Genomic DNA, 17,463 nt, shown 5'->3' on the forward strand with positions numbered 1-17,463 from the left:
TTCGTGCGTCATTTCGTCCGCGCGCATTTTTCAGGGCAATCTCTATTGGGCTCAGGGCCATCTGTAAATTAGCTTAGATGGCCCTGTGGGCCAAAATCCTTAATGTCATGCACTGATTGTTATTAGTATACATTATGGATCTTTAAATCATGCATTCAGAAAGGCTGAGACATTTCACAAGATTGAACAAAGTCTAAACAAAATGAGGGCAGGTTCAACTTAAGACCATATCTAACCCTGTTGTTTATTACCTTCCTTGTCCATATAAAGTTGTGCATGACCCCCCTCTCCTCTGATCCCCAGACTGGAGCAGTGGAGCGGCTCCTCGGCCTATGACAGCCGGAGGGGGCGGGTCCAGGGCGGGCAGCAAGTGTCTCTGCGCCCGGGAGGCTGATATCCCTCCGTGGAAACTTTGAGGAGTTTCTTGTGAGGACCGGAGGAGGAGAGAGGAGAGGAAACACTGTGGATGTAACAGATCACTTTGGTGCATTTGTGAAAAAAACCTCCAACATGGACAACGAAACCACCATCGACCCGAGTTGCCTGCAGAAGCCTCCTCTCGCCATCGACATCATCCTCAGTGAGTAAACTCTGATTAAAGACCTGCATCTGTATTATTGATCATTTACTGAAGTCTCGGTGGAGTTTGAAGTGGGAACAGCGGAGAAAAAGAGGTTAAACTGGTGGTGTGGAGGGGATTAAATCACGCTTCAACGATTCCTAGAAGCCCCTGAATTTCACTTTGCAGGACGGTGGTTTTCAGGGCCGGAATAATAATGTATTTTGAGGGGGGTCGAGCCCCAAACCCCCAATATAAACACTTACATTTATTTTTAAATCAATGTTAGTTTACACAATGTCTCTCAGAACCAATGAGATGCGTTCATCTGCTGCTAGTTGTTAACTTTATTTTTGATTCATTATTTGCTTTTACTTTTTACAAGGTTCGTTTTTGGATTACATTTTTTATTTGGTACATGTTTTAAATCTAAAATAAGTGCAGATTTGTGGAGTGCAGATCTACTGAAGACAGCAAAGACAATCCCATGATTAACATTAAACAAATATATTTATGTTCAGCCATTCTTATTTATTAACTCTTGAATTTTATCCAATACAAGAAAATGAACCATAGCATTTTGTATTTTTCGAAAAACAATGTTAGTTTACACAATATGTCTCAGAACCAAGGAGATGCATCTAAACGCTGCTAGTTGTCAACTTAAACTTTTTATTTTTGATTCATACGTTGCTTTTACTTTTTATAAGGTTTGTTTTAGATTGCCTGTGTGAATTGTTTTATTTGGTAAATGATTAAATCTGAAATAAATGCAGATTTGTGGAGTGCAGATCTACTAAAGAAAACAAAGACAATCCCATGATTAACAGCATTAAACAAATGTTCATTTAAATTCAGCAATTCTTATTTATTAAGTGTTGAATAATTATGTATTTTGAGGGGGGTCGAGCCCCAACTTCCAATATAAACACTTATATTTATTTCAAATCAATGTTAGTTTACACAATATGTCTCAGAAACAAGGAGATGCATCTAAATCTTGCTAGTTGCCGCCGTTAAAACTTAAAAGTTACATTTTTAAAAATTAGTTTTTCGATTGCCTGTGCAAACTTTTTCTTGATACTTTTTCCTTAATTTAAAAGGTGCCCTTTAGACAGAGTGAACATCTACTAAAGCCAACAAGACACCAGACAATCCCAAGATTAACATAATGAAACAAACGTTCATTTAAATTTAGCAGTTCTTTTTTATTAAGGGTTGTATTTTATCCAATGCAAGAAAATCAACCGTATATAGACTTTTTGTATCGTCCAATGGCTGCCATGCTCTCTAAATATCGGCAATGGCAATTAAAAAACACACTCCTTCAAACTTTATGCAGCATAAAATGGATATACTAAAGTACAAGTACCTTAACATTTGACATAGTAAGCCTACTTTCTTGAGTAAATATACTTATTCCCATCCCACGTCTGCAGTGAACAACACATTAACGCAACGTGTTCAGAGCTCAGTGTGTTTACAACTTCCACAATTTATCAGATAATCTGCTAATCCATTCAACCCGGGTGGCGGTGCTTTTGTGAATTCAGGTTTTATAGGCTTTCTGATTTATCCGTTACACTCACTGCTCAGAAAACGCTGAGGTTTTAACATCCTGTGTCAAACTCAAGGCCCGGGGGCCAAATCAGGCTCTTGGTGGATTTAATTTTTGGCCCGCAGGATAATTTCTAATTCCTATTAGATCTGGCCTGCCGGTATATTGCACGCACACCTTCACTCCATCCTGAGGGTCTCCTCCGCTCAGAGCCTGAGCCCAAACATTGTTGACCTTGCACCCAAGATGAGATGCCAAGTATCTGGCTTGAGCGAGCATCACAGAGCAGCACACTGAGTTTCAATGTTTCCTTCTGCACTTTCTCTCTCACGACAACAGGGCAGGTTTGGTTTCTCTTTGAGGGAAATAGTTTTGTTGAAGTTGTTGTTGGCCTGTGGAAAAATGTACCCATAAGAAATGACTCTGGAAAAGCTGCAGATAGAGCCATAAGAAATGAATGCAACTGATTATTTAATGTTTAATGTTGTTTTTATAGGCAATCATTTAAGCTTTGTTAGTTCCAGATTTAATATGTGCAATAAATTCATTTCAATAAGTTCTGCAACAAACATTGAACCAGTCCGGCCCTCCACTAATACCCATTTTTTAATTTTGGCCCACTGTGTATTTGAGTTTGACAGCCCTGCTGTAGGGAGAAAATCCACTGAAATAGAGCTCATTATTAATGACTTAAATGCAATAAGTCACTTAGTGAATGTGTTTTGTGTGAACTTACAATAAAAGGGAGGCTAATAAATGCTTTTTGAGAATGGTGATTCCTCCACAGTAACGTTTAAATACATTTTAATCAAATTGCACTCTTACATTGTTGTTTCCTAGCTTCATAAATTGACGTTGTGTGCATTATTTAATTATTTTTATGTTGCCTGTTTGTTTTTGATGCTGTACTTCATGACTAATAGTAACCGTTCTCATTCTCAACATCTACACTCATTTGTACAGATGGACTACTCATTATGTGTAATCAAAACACCGGATATATGCAGATATTATTTTATACGGTACATAATGACATGTATATCAGCCAGTAGATAAGAAACTAAAATGCTCTGGGTAATTTAGGAATATGGTCCACCACAAACGTATATTTAATATATATGTCAGAATAGATTCTTGTTTAAAATGTCCATTATTTTGTGTTTTGCACGCGAAAAAGGTTGATGTATTATTATTGGATTACCTGAAATAGATATTGGTAGTACTCCAAAAACACATTGCATTGTTTGGGCTTTAAATAAAGTCTCACAAGTAACATCTGGACCAGTTTAGTCAGTGAACAAAACCATCTTAAGTCTCTTTATTGCAAAAAGATGTTTACAATAGCACCACTGAAGTTTTAGTCAGTAGTTTAAATAGATAAATTAGAATAATGAGACAGCAGAGTTCAGACACAATTACCAAAGTATGCGGGGGATTAAAAAGCAACAAATGCAACAGAGGGCCAGCTATAGGGAGATGAATGTTTCTGTGTTTGCTGATTACCTCCCGATGACTTTGGATACCAGAGAATAAATGACGCATTTCGGGAAAAAACGGACAATTTACTGTCAGCATGTTGAAGCACTTTACTCTCCCCTTCCTCCCACAGTTTCATTACTCTCTCTTTCCTGCTGATTCCTGGAAGGGACACCTTGTTACTTCCCATCAGTGTGAATAATACTACCTGCGTGCGTTGATCATTTTACGACTTCTGCAGAATCTTGAAAAATAGCCCCCTTTCCAACTTTGTCTTTGCCGGGTCTGTTTGTTCGCCAGGCGGAGGAATAAATAATCTTGTGTTTTGATGAAAGCTCAATAAGCCTGTGTGGCATACGGCGTTATGAGAATCAAGACAAGTAAAAGCAGGAAGCAGAAGACTTCACTCAGTCAACATGCTTCTCTATTGCAACCAACATATGCATTTGATTTTCATCTGTGGTTTCACTTCAATATTTATTATAAGAAACAATCCCTCAACATCTGGCTCTTTTTGTTATTGATCAAGTAACAATTTATGATATATTGGAGGATTTAAAGGTCCCATGTCATGCTTTTCCGGTTATCACCCGTCCCCTTGTGTGTGATGAAGGTTTTTCTGCATGTAAACGGTCTGCAGAGTCACAAACCCTCAAAGTACACCCTGTAGGGAGTAAAGCTCTAACACAGAGAAGACCTGTCTGTGCTGCCCCAGAACGCCTCGTTGGACATTTCCGTTCTTCCATTGTTTACTTCTTGGGTATAGTGACGTATTTTGGGTATAGTGACCTGTCCGCGGAGCCGTTACGTTTGGACCAATCCGCTGACTTCCTCACACACACACACACTCGGAAGGACGTTGCAAGGCTCGCTGCTGCGAGGAGCGGGACAGTGTGAGCTGGCTCACTGGTGTGGGGTCGGCGAGACACCGCGGATCTCAGCCTGGGCACACACACAAAACTCCCAGCCAGGCTGCGGGTGTGTGTGTGTGTGTATTCCGGGCTGGGTTTCGCTGGGTCTCGCTGTCTCGCAGGCGGCCACTGGGCTCACAGGGAGGGGGGGGGGAGGAGCTCTAACAAGCCGTTTAGGTCAGAGAGTGAATACACATACTGTACAGAGATGCTGTATGAGAAACCAATGTGAGTTTGGAACGTTGAACAATATAATCTATTCTAGTAGACCTCAACAATGGAATTATGATCAGTAGAAATGGCCATGACATGGGACCTTTCAATAATTGATGCACAATGTGTTTATCCCTTCAATATATATCTGCTAATACAGGAACTTATTTTATATTTCAATATATAAATATTAATTTTAGCTAATAATAATAATAATAATAATAATAATAATAATTGATACATTATTTATCGATTATAGTTTATTAATCTGAAATGCAACATCCAAGTACCTTGTTTTTAAGTACCTGAGTAAATGTACTTAAAACTAATGACATGCATCATCCTTAGATTTGAAATGTAAGTAATTTAGAAAGCTCTACCATGCTAACACGCTAATCTAAGATGCTGAACATGGTAATATTATACCTATAAAATTAGATTTTCTCTATTTTCTTTACCCTACTTGTTATTCTCTGGCAGTCATTCATTCCTCCTGCCTGTATAAACATTTCAAGGCTAATATAATTACCCATTACCTTCATAAAGATCTCATCAATCTCAATCTCCTGTGCAGAATCCCAGCTCACGTCTGACAGCAGCTCATTCATTGTAACTTCTCTTCTGTCTCTTCCAGAGTTGGACATTTTCGGCATCGTCCTCTACTCTATACTCACCTTCATGGCCACCGTGTCCATGCTTGTCTTCATGGAGGAGTGTGTGTACATCTATAGGAAAGTGCCCAACAACAAGAAGAGTGTGATCATCTGGGTGAACGGGGCGGCACCGGTAGGTAGAGACTCTGAGTGCACTGTTGGGTAAAAAGGATCCTCTTGTCGTGTATTCTTTGTTTGAAGACCAAGAGTTAGTCCAAAGAAGACCAGGAAGCTTCTTGAAAAGTTTAACAGTATTTATTAATGCAATAGTATGGTAGGTTTACAAGGGAACACACCTGTGGTTCCTCTATTCAATTCACTGGTCCACAGTCCACTTTAAGCAGTTAGCTGTTGCATGAATAAAAGAGAACGTTTCTCAAAGTCAAAGTCAACTTTATTGACAATCTCAAAATATGTTTGTACACACAGAAAGATCGAAATACTGTTTCCCGCAGTCCCGAGGTATAAAAAACTCACACATTAAAATGCAGGAACATTCAATCATTTACAAAAAACCCACAAAATAACCGTTTACTTCAGTAAGCAGGATATATTAAAAAAAAGATGGGAGTGCACAATTGTCCATAGCAGCAGGATATATATAAAAAGTTTCTCGATCTAACATCGTGTTTTTTATGTTCCCACTCGTATTTAGTCTTCTCCCATTGGCTGACGTGGACGGGTCTTCTTCTGTAGTCCTCTGATGACGTAGCCATGATGTTTGTTGCTCCTTAAACACATCATAGTAGCAATGCAGCGTCGATGAGTGAGAGTTTGATGTGTTTAGTATCTCCACGCGTCATTCTCCTTGTACTCACATACACAATATACTGTTAGCTACATGCTACTGTGAGGCTAAAAACAAATAACAACCTGAAACCAGAACTCCAAGGTGTCGCCCACATCCGGTCCGTGGGAAAACGCTGCTATAGTAAATGATGTCCTTTTAAAAGATCAATATATTGATTATTTCTCACAGTCTCTCCTCTGTTTTCCAGGTGATCGGCACCATGTCGTGTGTTGGGATGTGGATCCCCAGAGCCACCATGTTCACTGATATGACCTCAGCATGGTGGGTTTCTGTTTCCCTTTGTCTCAGCTTCCAGATCTCACTGAGCTGTGTGTTGCTGTTCACCCACAGAGCCACACATGGGGAACCTGAACCTCATAGCCCGCTGACATTTATAGAAAACAGTGGTGCTGTTGTGCAACGTGTGGGGAACTTTTGGCTTTTGGCCCTCTCTGAGCTCTAAAACATGTGCTAATTTCTTCTTGTCTTCCCCTCTCACTGACTCATCTACCTATACTCATGTAAACAAGTCATTTAGACAGACTTGTTCCACAGAATTACCCCTGCTAAGCTGTTTACATCGCTAGCAAGAACCAATATGCATGAATAAACCCTGACGCTTGATGTCTTAAACGTAACTGTTCTCCTTTTCCAAATGAAGTCATGATGCCCCCATGGTCTACCCTCAATGTCACTGTTATAAGACTTTGTACAAACACACTTTTCTTTTTTCACGAGAACGGAAAATAGTACATCACAAATTCTGTAAACAGGACTCATCCCTTAGTGACATTTCTCTGCGTAGTTTCTTTGCCGTAGGGGTGCCAGCCGTGCATACTACGATTAATATGAAACACAGGATGATGCAAATCCTATGGTTACACCCTTTAGATAACTCAAAAGTCCTCTCTTTCCAAATGCATGTCATTCTTGTGGTGTACCGTCTTCCACAAGGTCTGTAAACAGCCAAGAGAATATGTGTTGCAAACTTCGTTACTGTACTTAAGTAAATGTTTCTGGTATCAGTACTTTACTCCACGACTTTTGACTTTTACTTCTTACATTTTGAACACAAATACCTGTACTTTCTACTTCTCACATGTTGAACACAAATACCTGTACTTTCTACTTCTTACATGTTGAACACAAATACCTGTACTTTCTACTTCTCACATGTTGAACACAAATACCTGTACTTTCTACTTCTCACATGTTGAACACAAATACCTGTACTTTCTACTTCTTACATGTTGAACACAAATACCTGTACTTTCTACTTCTTACATGTTGAACACAAATACCTGTACTTTCTACTTCTCACATGTTGAACACAAATACCTGTACTTTCTACTTCTTACATGTTGAACACAAATACCTGTACTTTCTACTTCTTACACTTTGAACTCAAATACCTGTACTTTCTACTTCTTACATGTTGAACTCAAATACCTGTACTTTCTACTTCTTACATGTTGAACACAAATACCTGTACTTTCTACTTCTTACATGTTGAACACAAATACCTGTACTTTCTACTTCTTACATGTTGAACCCAAATACCTGTACTTTCTACTTCTTACATGTTGAACTCAAATACCTGTACTTTCTACTTCTTACATGCTGAACCCAAATACCTGTACTTTCTACTTCTTACATGTTGAACTCAAATACCTGTACTTTCTACTTCTCACATGTTGAACTCAAATACCTGTACTTTTTACTTCTTACATTTTGAACCCAAATACCTGTACTTTGTACTTCTTACATGTTGAACTCAAATACCTGTACTTTCTACTTCTTACATGTTGAACTCAAATACCTGTACTTTCTACTTCTCACATGTTGAACTCAAATACCTGTACTTCCTACTTCTCACATGTTGAACTCAAATACCTGTACTTTCTACTTCTTACATGTTGAACACAAATACCTGTACTTTCTACTTCTTACATGTTGAACACAAATACCTGTACTTTCTACTTCTTACATGTTGAACCCAAATACCTGTACTTTCTACTTCTTACATGTTGAACTCAAATACCTGTACTTTCTACTTCTTACATGTTGAACTCAAATACCTGTACTTTCTACTTCTTACATGTTGAACACAAATACCTGTACTTTCTACTTCTTACATGTTGAACACAAATACCTGTACTTTCTACTTCTTACATGTTGAACCCAAATACCTGTACTTTCTACTTCTTACATGTTGAACTCAAATACCTGTACTTTCTACTTCTTACATGTTGAACTCAAATACCTGTACTTTCTACTTCTCACATGTTGAACTCAAATACCTGTACTTTTTACTTCTTACATTTTGAACCCAAATACCTGTACTTTGTACTTCTTACATGTTGAACTCAAATACCTGTACTTTCTACTTCTCACATGTTGAACTCAAATACCTGTACTTTCTACTTCTCACATGTTGAACTCAAATACCTGTACTTCCTACTTCTCACATGTTGAACTCAAATACCTGTACTTTCTACTTCTTACATTTTGAACTCAAATACCTGTACTTTCTACTTCTTACATGTTGAACTCAAATACCTGTACTTTCTACTTCTCACATGTTGAACTCAAATACCTGTACTTTCTACTTCTCACATGTTGAACTCAAATACCTGTACTTTCTACTTCTTACATGTTGAACCCAAATACCTGTACTTTCTACTTCTTACATGTTGAACTCAAATACCTGTACTTTCTACTTCTTACATGTTGAACACAAATACCTGTACTTTCTACTTCTTACATGTTGAACCCAAATACCTGTACTTTCTACTTCTTACATGTTGAACCCAAATACCTGTACTTTCTACTTCTTACATGTTGAACCCAAATACCTGTACTTTCTACTTCTTACATGTTGAACTCAAATACCTTTACTTTCTACTTCTTACATGTTGAACACAAACACCTGTACTTTCTACTTCTTACATGTTGAACACAAACACCTGTACTTTCTACTTCTTACATGTTGAACTCAAATACCTGTACTTTCTACTTCTTACACTTTGAACCCAAATACCTGTACTTTCTACTTCTTACATGTTGAACCCAAATACCTGTACTTTCTACTTCTTACATGTTGAACACAAATACCTGTACTTTCTACTTCTTACACTTTGAACTCAAATACCTGTACTTTCTACTTCTTACATGTTGAACACAAATACCTGTACTTTCTACTTCTTACATGTTGAACACAAATACCTGTACTTTCTACTTCTTACATGTTGAACACAAATACCTGTACTTTCTACTTCTTACATGTTGAACTCAAATACCTGTACTTTCTACTTCTTACATGTTGAACTCAAATACCTGTACTTTCTACTTCTTACATGTTGAACCCAAATACCTGTACTTTCTACTTCTTACATGTTGAACCCAAATACCTGTACTTTCTACTTCTTACATGTTGAACTCAAATACCTTTACTTTCTACTTCTTACATGTTGAACACAAACACCTGTACTTTCTACTTCTTACATGTTGAACACAAACACCTGTACTTTCTACTTCTTACATGTTGAACTCAAATACCTGTACTTTCTACTTCTTACACTTTGAACCCAAATACCTGTACTTTCTACTTCTTACATGTTGAACACAAATACCTGTACTTTCTACTTCTTACATGTTGAACACAAACACCTGTACTTTCTACTTCTTACATGTTGAACACAAACATCTGTACTTTCTACTTCTTACATGTTGAACTCAAATACCTGTACTTTCTACTTCTTACACTTTGAACCCAAATACCTGTACTTTCTACTTCTTACATGTTGAACACAAACACCTGTACTTTCTACTTCTTACATGTTGAACACAAATCCCTGTACTTTTTACTTCTTACACTTTGAACCCAAATACCTGTACTTTCTACTTCTTACACTTTGAACTCAAATACCTGTACTTTCTACTTCTTACATGTTGAACACAAATACCTGTACTTTCTACTTCTTACATGTTGAACACAAATACCTGTACTTTCTACTTCTCTCATTTTCCAAACAGGCTGGTTCCTTTAGTCTGAATGTGTGTTTGGTGGCGTGATCATTATTATTTAGAGTCATTGCGTGCCTATTGATTTGAACACGATCCGTGTATCCATCATTTCCTGGTCTTCTCTAAAGAAGAGGGACCAATGGAAACGTTGTCATGTTGTCGTTGGTCACCATGGAAACATTCATTAGCTAACAATGACATTATTGTTCTATTAATATAAAGGGAGGTCAGGTACTCTTTAAAACAGCTGCTAGTTATGGGTACTTTTTACTGAAGTACATTTCAAAGCCTCTTTACTTTCACTTGAGTAAAGAGTCAGTACTTCTACTTTCACCAGAGTATGTTTAAACACCAGTATCTGTACTTCTACTTGAGTAAAGGATGTGTACTGTTGCCATCTCTGTGCAGTTGTAGTGAATGTTCCTGCACGTCTTCTCATTTCTCATCCCCTTCCTCACCACAGCTACTTTGCGGTGGTGGTGTTCAAGTTCCTGATCCTCATGGTGGAGGAGGTGGGGGGGGACGAGGGCTTCCTGAAGCGAGCGGGCAGATATAAACTGAAGATCAGCACCGGGCCGTGCTGCTGCTGCTGCCTCTGCCTGCCTCACGTGGAAATCACACGGTAAACTGAGATATACTGGCATCAATGTTCTGCTTTTCATCAAACTCTGTATCTCTAGCAAGCCCCCGGTGTGAGCTGAGGAGCACATGTTGGTTTAAGCAGCAGCAAGTTGTTGGAGAGTTCCCAACGCACGCTGGGGATTTAGAAATCTGCTCCTGTAGTCTTTTAGGAGATGATTTGTTATGTGTTGAGTCAGTCAGTACTTTAAATCACACGGTAAACTGAGATATACTGGCATCAATAGTGCATTTTTTTTCTTTTTGTTTATTTCAATCATCTGTTAATTAGATTCACATTTTCAATGGTGCAAGAAATCTGTTTAGTATTTTTGTATTTTTGTATTTTGTTATATATGTTGCACTGTTGGAGGAGCTCAGATCAAATTCCCTGTCCTAACACCTTTTTAAAATACCTGTAAAAACATCTTCCAACAACTGCAATTAATCCAGTTTCTTACCAAAAACAAAATTGTACAAGTTGAGACACATCATTACACTGTTATAATTGACCTTTGCCCGATACTCATTCTTATTGAAAAGAGTCTCATCCTTTTTGTTTAAGGAGACCGATGTTAGTGGTTAGCCAACAGGACAACCGCTCGACTTATATTTCTTTCTTTTTAATTATCTTTTTATAATCTTCTGCTGACTGCTCTGTGTCTCAGGTGTTTTGGTATCAACTGCTGAGTCAGTCAGTACTGCAAACATGAGATTTATCTTCTAGCTGTCTATTTGGTTTCAAGATCGAGCAGAATGATAACCAAACCCTAGCTTTCCTTAGGGAGTATATTGTAGTCTTCAAATATAGTTAGGGGAAATTCCTTATTCCTAGCCAGGAGTCACATGGGGAGCTTGAAATCACTCTCATGTGTGTCCATTCAGTGAACTGCCAGCAACCGATTAGCTTATCTTAGCAGTACAGCATTTTTCAATTCAATTATTTCAACCTGCTGTGTTTCCCATGAATGCAATTGACTCGGATTGCATGTATCTCCTCGAGTCTCCTTAGTAAACGTTATATCACAATCAACTTTCTGTCTTTTTATCAGTTTGAAACGGGTGTTTGAAGTAACTCGTGCCAGGTTTATTGGAAAGTCGTAATTTGCCTGAATTACAACAGAAAAGTTAGCATTAGCCGTAGAGCCACTTTAGCTATATTTTCGAAAATAATACAGATAGTAATTATCTTTAAATCTGAGCTATAATACCACGTTGCTGATTGACCAACGTGTTGTTTTCTGGGGTCACAGTCGTGCACTTCGATGTGGTTTTGGTCTGTTTGGAGATTGCCTAAGCTCAGAGATGTGAAGGCAGGTTGACAAACTCCTGGTCGTTCAACTGTTTAAAGAGCAGGTCCAGTGTGTATCGTAACAGTGTGTGCTGTCGTGAATAGTTTTTTGAAGTCTATAGCAGGAAAATGAGGTTTAAATATGTGCAACTCCAACCAAAAAAATCAACTTATTATATGAATAACCTCTTTTTTACTTTACCACTTATTGTTTACATGTGTAAATGACCTGAAGTGATTCATTTATCCTATGATACGGACATGACCCAGGATTATTTTGATGGTATCTACTTATCGTACCTAAATGTTCACCACTTATATTCAATATTAGGAGGCATGTGGCGCAGTGGGTTAGTGCGTTGGTGTTGGGATCAGGGAAGCACAGGTTCAAACCCCACTGCAGTCAGCATGTCGTTGTGTCCCTGAGACACTTCACCCCAAATTGCTCTTGTGGGGATTGCCCACAGTATGGAGTATGTAAGTAATGTAATATGGATGATTATAATAATTGCATATGCCAAACACATGTTCCTATTTACCGTTATGCGCGGCTGAACAGTGAAAATAACACAGAGTTGTTTCTTGTAAACGCTCCTTTTTACTTGAATGCAGCGCCCAGTTTCCCAACATGCGGTATGATGCACGAAGAGGGAGTTTTAATGTTGTTGTTTTTGTTGTTGCTTGTAGACAATAGATGTGCCCTGAATTGTTCCTAACATCCTGCGGTAATAATTCAGGATGCTGGCATTGCTGGGTTTTCACAATAGACTTTTCAGGAGGTATTTGTTATACGTTTGGGGATTAAAAGCATTATCTGTCATCAGCAGCGTCTCTGAAACGTTTCCTCTGTTCGTCTTCCAGGCGCACGCTCTTCCTGCTCAAACTGGGCTCCTTCCAGTTTGCCGTCCTGAAGATTGTCTTCACCATCCTCTCCATTGTGCTGTGGACCAACGGCACCTTCGACCTGTCCGACGTGAGTCTATACCACGGAAAAACCCTCAGTGCTATTCTCATTTATTACAGATTCCCGACTGTTGTTTGTATGTCATTTTCTAGAAGTTGCCCTGCAGCATTTATTACCAAAATCAGATTGCTTTGTTCTTCCCTGAGTGAAATCAGTTTGATTCCATTTTATAATTCAATATTTAAGTAAATGTAAGGAGTAAAAAACGTGCATTAAGAAGAAAAAATGTTATATAAATATATTTATTCTTCGATAGGTAACAATACATTTGCAAAACTGTGTATATTTAACACTTGCCCAAAACATTTTTATATCTTGTGCAAAAGAATTCAATAAATACATTATTAATATGGATATTAAACATCGTTATCAGTCCTTCGAGGATTCACTCGTCTTAAGCAATGATAATGATCCTCTCTGTCTCTAATTAATTAATTAACATGCTTAATTAAATTGTAACTAATTCTGCGTTTGAGTCATGATGATTTAATGGGTTCATGTGTTGGTAATTCATGTTCCTCACTATTCGAGACATTATGAGCTTGTGTGATTGGTTAATGCTTCGTGAATCTTTAATGACTTCCTTGCATGGAAAAGATCATTTGAGACTCATTGGTCGTTTCTCAATCTCGAGGATGCTGGCTTGGTAGTCGCGTACTTCCAAGTCACTTCCTTCAGAAACGAAGCAAGTATGCTTCCAAGCCACGGTTTCGGAAAATGAAGAAGAATGGAACAGGCTAACAAGTGTGCCACTCTCTCTAACAGTTTCAACATAAACTGTACCGAAAATAAATACCTCACGATGTCTATCTAATTATGAACTTGCTCTACTTTCACAGAACACATTTTTGGTGATAACAAATGTAACAAAGTCACATATTTACCAACACATGTTCTACGCCACTACATACTTACATTTAAATGTGTTCTGCGTCGGTTCAGCCATTCTCCGCAAGGGTTTTTGAAATTGGTCCGTGCGCAAAGCATTGTGGGGATTTTAAGGACGCGAACTCTACCCATGTGCAGCCTCGACATTTCCCCCAAACCAAGGATGTGGCCTCGGTGGAATTCAAAGTATGCTGGAGATTGGAACAGTCCTTCGGTGGCACTCGATGACGTAGCATCCTTGAAATATTGGCTTGGAAGCCAGAATCCTTGAGATTGAGAAATGGCCACTGTATCCTCCTTTGAAGACAGAGTGAATATCCTGACAAACATTGGCTCTGTTGCCACGCAGACATTCATTGATGATGCTTTTTGATTATCGTGCACTATTCTCTTCCTGCTACGCTCTGTCTACCGCCAAAAAGCAATACAACTCATTACTTGATGATCCATTAAGTATTTACTCATCACATAAACTCTCTTTATGAATTAGTGGTGATCACCAGGAATTGAAGAAGCGTTCTGGAGTCACTCATTAATGAGGTCATTGTGACCCTTCAGTTACACATTACTTTAGGCTGTGTTATTGCAAGTGTTTCCTTGGAGAGAGTAAAAGATGAAAATGTAATTTAAAAAAAGAAAATGAACAACTTTCAAGAATCCCAATTTCCCCCCGAGGATAAATAACTAATTCTGATGAGAAGAAGTAAGTGAAACATGGGCATCCATTTAAGACTCTTTTTAGAGCAATAGGAATGTTAATATTGTTATTTTAACACAAATGTAAAGGCATAATGACTCAAATTGACAAATGATGTCTCATTATTTTATTACTTCATGTTCCAGTTGACCATCAGAGGAACAGCGATCTGGATCAACCCGTTCGTGGGCATCCTGACGATCATCGCCCTGTGGCCGGTCGCCATCACGTTTATGCACCTGAGGGTCACCCTGCGGACCCTCAAGATCATCCCCAAGTACGCCATGTACCAGGTGAGACTCTTTAAACGTTATATCTCAAATGCACCCAATAGGACTCATCATTGCAAACTGTATAGCCTACCTACAACCTCAGACCCAGTGCCTGGATACGGGTCCAGGTTCCTGCTGTGCTGACTGAGGCTGGGAAAAGGAGTCTTTTTTATTATGGTCCTTGGAATGACCTTCAATCAAACCTAAAACTGAGGGCACTTGTCTCAATAGCATGCCAGCTGCTCTTGCAGAAATAAGTAGTGCACCTTTCTTACTGTCCTAATGTGCTCAATGTAGTGACTGCTTTTTGTCTTTTGTTTTTCTTAGTTATGTTCTCTGTATTTAATATGTTTGTGTTATGTGTAACGCTGTTGCCTTCTTGGCCAGGTCAGCTTTGAAAATTAGATTTGATCTCAATGCTTTTATCTGGTTAAATAAAGGTTAAATATATATTTTTTAATTAAACACACCTGAGCTGCACACACACGTCACACACACACACACACACACACACACACACACACACACACACACACACACACACACACACACACCTGAGCTGCACACACACTTTCCTGATAGTGCCGTAATCTGGAGGAGAAAGGCAAAGCAAGTTTATTTATACAGAACCTTTCAACACAAGGCAATTCAAAGTGCTTTACACAAATGAAAGACATTAAACATATTATAAAAACGCTCATTTAAAAGCAAAGATAATAAAACATGAATAACAAAGGAACATTAACTAAAGTCACCGTGCAGTGTGAGATACACACATCTGAAATGTTTAGCTCTGACTCTAAATCATTGCTCACTTTTTAGCAGAAATAGTTTCCTTTGACCTCAAGTGTTAATGCTAAACGAACCCCCCTTTGGAAAATTATAATCTGCAACCCAATATTCAGAAAATTCAACGCATCCTGGACATATTTGTGTAGCATATCAAATTAATTTTCTCACACACAGCTGTTCACACACACCTCCCAGCTCATATATATGTATGTAAACATTTCTAATAACATGTCAGGATATAGGATGGTCATAAGGTTTTTACTGGGTTTTCAAGTGTTTGTCAGGTTTAACTGTGTGTGTGTGTGTGTGTGTGTGTGTGTGTGTGTGTGTGTGTGTGTGTGTGTGTGTGTGTGTGTGTGTGTGTGTGTGTGTGTGTGTGTGTGTGTGTGTGTGTGTGTGTGTGTGTGTGTGTGTGTGTGTGTGTGTGTGTGTGTGTGTGTGTGTGTGTGTGTGTGTGTGTGTGTGTGTGTGTGTGTGTGTGTGTGTGTGTAGCTGGTGCTGATCTTGAGCCAGCTGCAGACAGCCATCATCAACATCTTGGCGTTGAAAGGCACCATCGCCTGCACTCCGCCCTTCTCCGCCACATCCAGAGGATACAGTGAGTCAACACGGAGAAACGCGTGCATTCAAATCAATAAAGCATTCGAATGTTATTATAAGTATCTGAAAACATCTGTAGTTTCATTTAGTCACTTGTGAGCAATCAGTTGTTTTAGGGGGAGGCACTACAGGCGAATAGGGTGAAGGCTTTAAGACCAGATGTGTGAAATAGGAATTTTGGCATATTTTTGTGATAAAATGCTCTATAAATCAGTTTTATTAAATGTTATGTTTAAATATTCTTTGGAGGCATTTTGTAATGCTGGCTTTTGGGGGATTTAGGAGTAATCTACAGACACAGATAGACAGAGTTATGTAAAACAAGACATAATATTGAAGATAGACTCGAATGAAAAGGCCTGAAGTGACACTTAAACGCTTAAAAATGTACAATTGATTAATTTACTGATGTATTTTCTGTTGTAAAGCAGCTTGTGTTAATCACAGACCTTATTTCAAGGAACCAATTACGTTTTGAGACAAATGTGTGACAAAGTGCTGACTCATGTCTCTCCTCAGTGATGAGTCAGCAGCTTTTGGTCCTGGAGATGTTCCTCATCACGCTGGTGACGCGGCTGCTTTACCGCCGACAGTACGACCCGTTACCGGACGAGCAGAGAGAAATCAACGAAAACACCAAGATGGTGGCAGTACACGGGTCTGTGTGAGTGTGTGTGTGAGTGTGTGTGTGTGTGTGTGTGTGTGTGTGTGTGTGTGTGTGTGTGTGTGTGTGTGTGTGTGTGTGTGTGTGTGTGTGTGTGTGTGTGTGTGTGTGTGTGTGTGTGTGTGTGTGTGTGTGTGTGTGTGTGTGTGTGTGTGTGTGTGTGTGTGTGTGTGTGTGTGTGTGTGTGTGTGTGTGTGTTTATGACCTGCAAGTGTTTGGTTAAGAGATTATATAAGTCAATAAAGATACATGTTTATGAATTATATGTAAATTAATCTTGAGTGTGTTCATTAAAATTCAAGCTTTGTACAAAACTGATTGATTGACTGCTCACACAAATCACACCCCAGCAGTTATATTTGTTCCCATTTTTGTCATTTCAATTAGATTTTTACCAAAAAAAGAGACGATGCATTTATACATTATTGAAATGTGTTCATAATTGTCCTGGAGAAGAAACGGTGGTAAAAAGTGCAACTGAAGTGACTGCT

General features: G+C 38.7%; 1 protein-coding gene across 1 annotated transcript; it reads left to right on the top strand.

The window, feature by feature from the left end:
* The first annotated feature begins 378 nt into the window (after positions 1 to 378).
* slc51a (solute carrier family 51 member A) lies at positions 379 to 17,286 on the top strand. Its single transcript, XM_079661735.1, has 8 exons — positions 379 to 580; positions 5,352 to 5,503; positions 6,369 to 6,442; positions 10,650 to 10,808; positions 12,957 to 13,068; positions 14,791 to 14,937; positions 16,201 to 16,306; positions 16,828 to 17,286. Exons 1-8 carry the CDS (start codon positions 511 to 513, stop codon positions 16,974 to 16,976), a joined length of 969 nt encoding a protein of 322 aa, XP_079517861.1. The 5' UTR covers positions 379 to 510; the 3' UTR covers positions 16,977 to 17,286.
* Positions 17,287 to 17,463: the final 177 nt, after the last annotated feature.

The sequence above is a fragment of the Notothenia rossii genome (genome assembly GCF_949606895.1).
Source record: "Notothenia rossii genome assembly, chromosome: 12".
In the NCBI taxonomy this organism is placed as follows: domain Eukaryota; kingdom Metazoa; phylum Chordata; class Actinopteri; order Perciformes; family Nototheniidae; genus Notothenia; species Notothenia rossii.

What these genes read in the sequence shown, in the direction of transcription:
- slc51a (XM_079661735.1), top strand. Translation starts at nt 511, where the DNA reads ATGGACAACGAAACCACCATCGACCCGAGTTGCCTGCAGAAGCCTCCT. An exon ending in CGCCATCGACATCATCCTCA is followed by an intron (nt 581 to 5,351) that starts GTGAGTAAACTC and finishes TGTCTCTTCCAG; the next exon opens with AGTTGGACATTTTCGGCATC. An exon ending in GGGTGAACGGGGCGGCACCG is followed by an intron (nt 5,504 to 6,368) that starts GTAGGTAGAGAC and finishes TCTGTTTTCCAG; the next exon opens with GTGATCGGCACCATGTCGTG.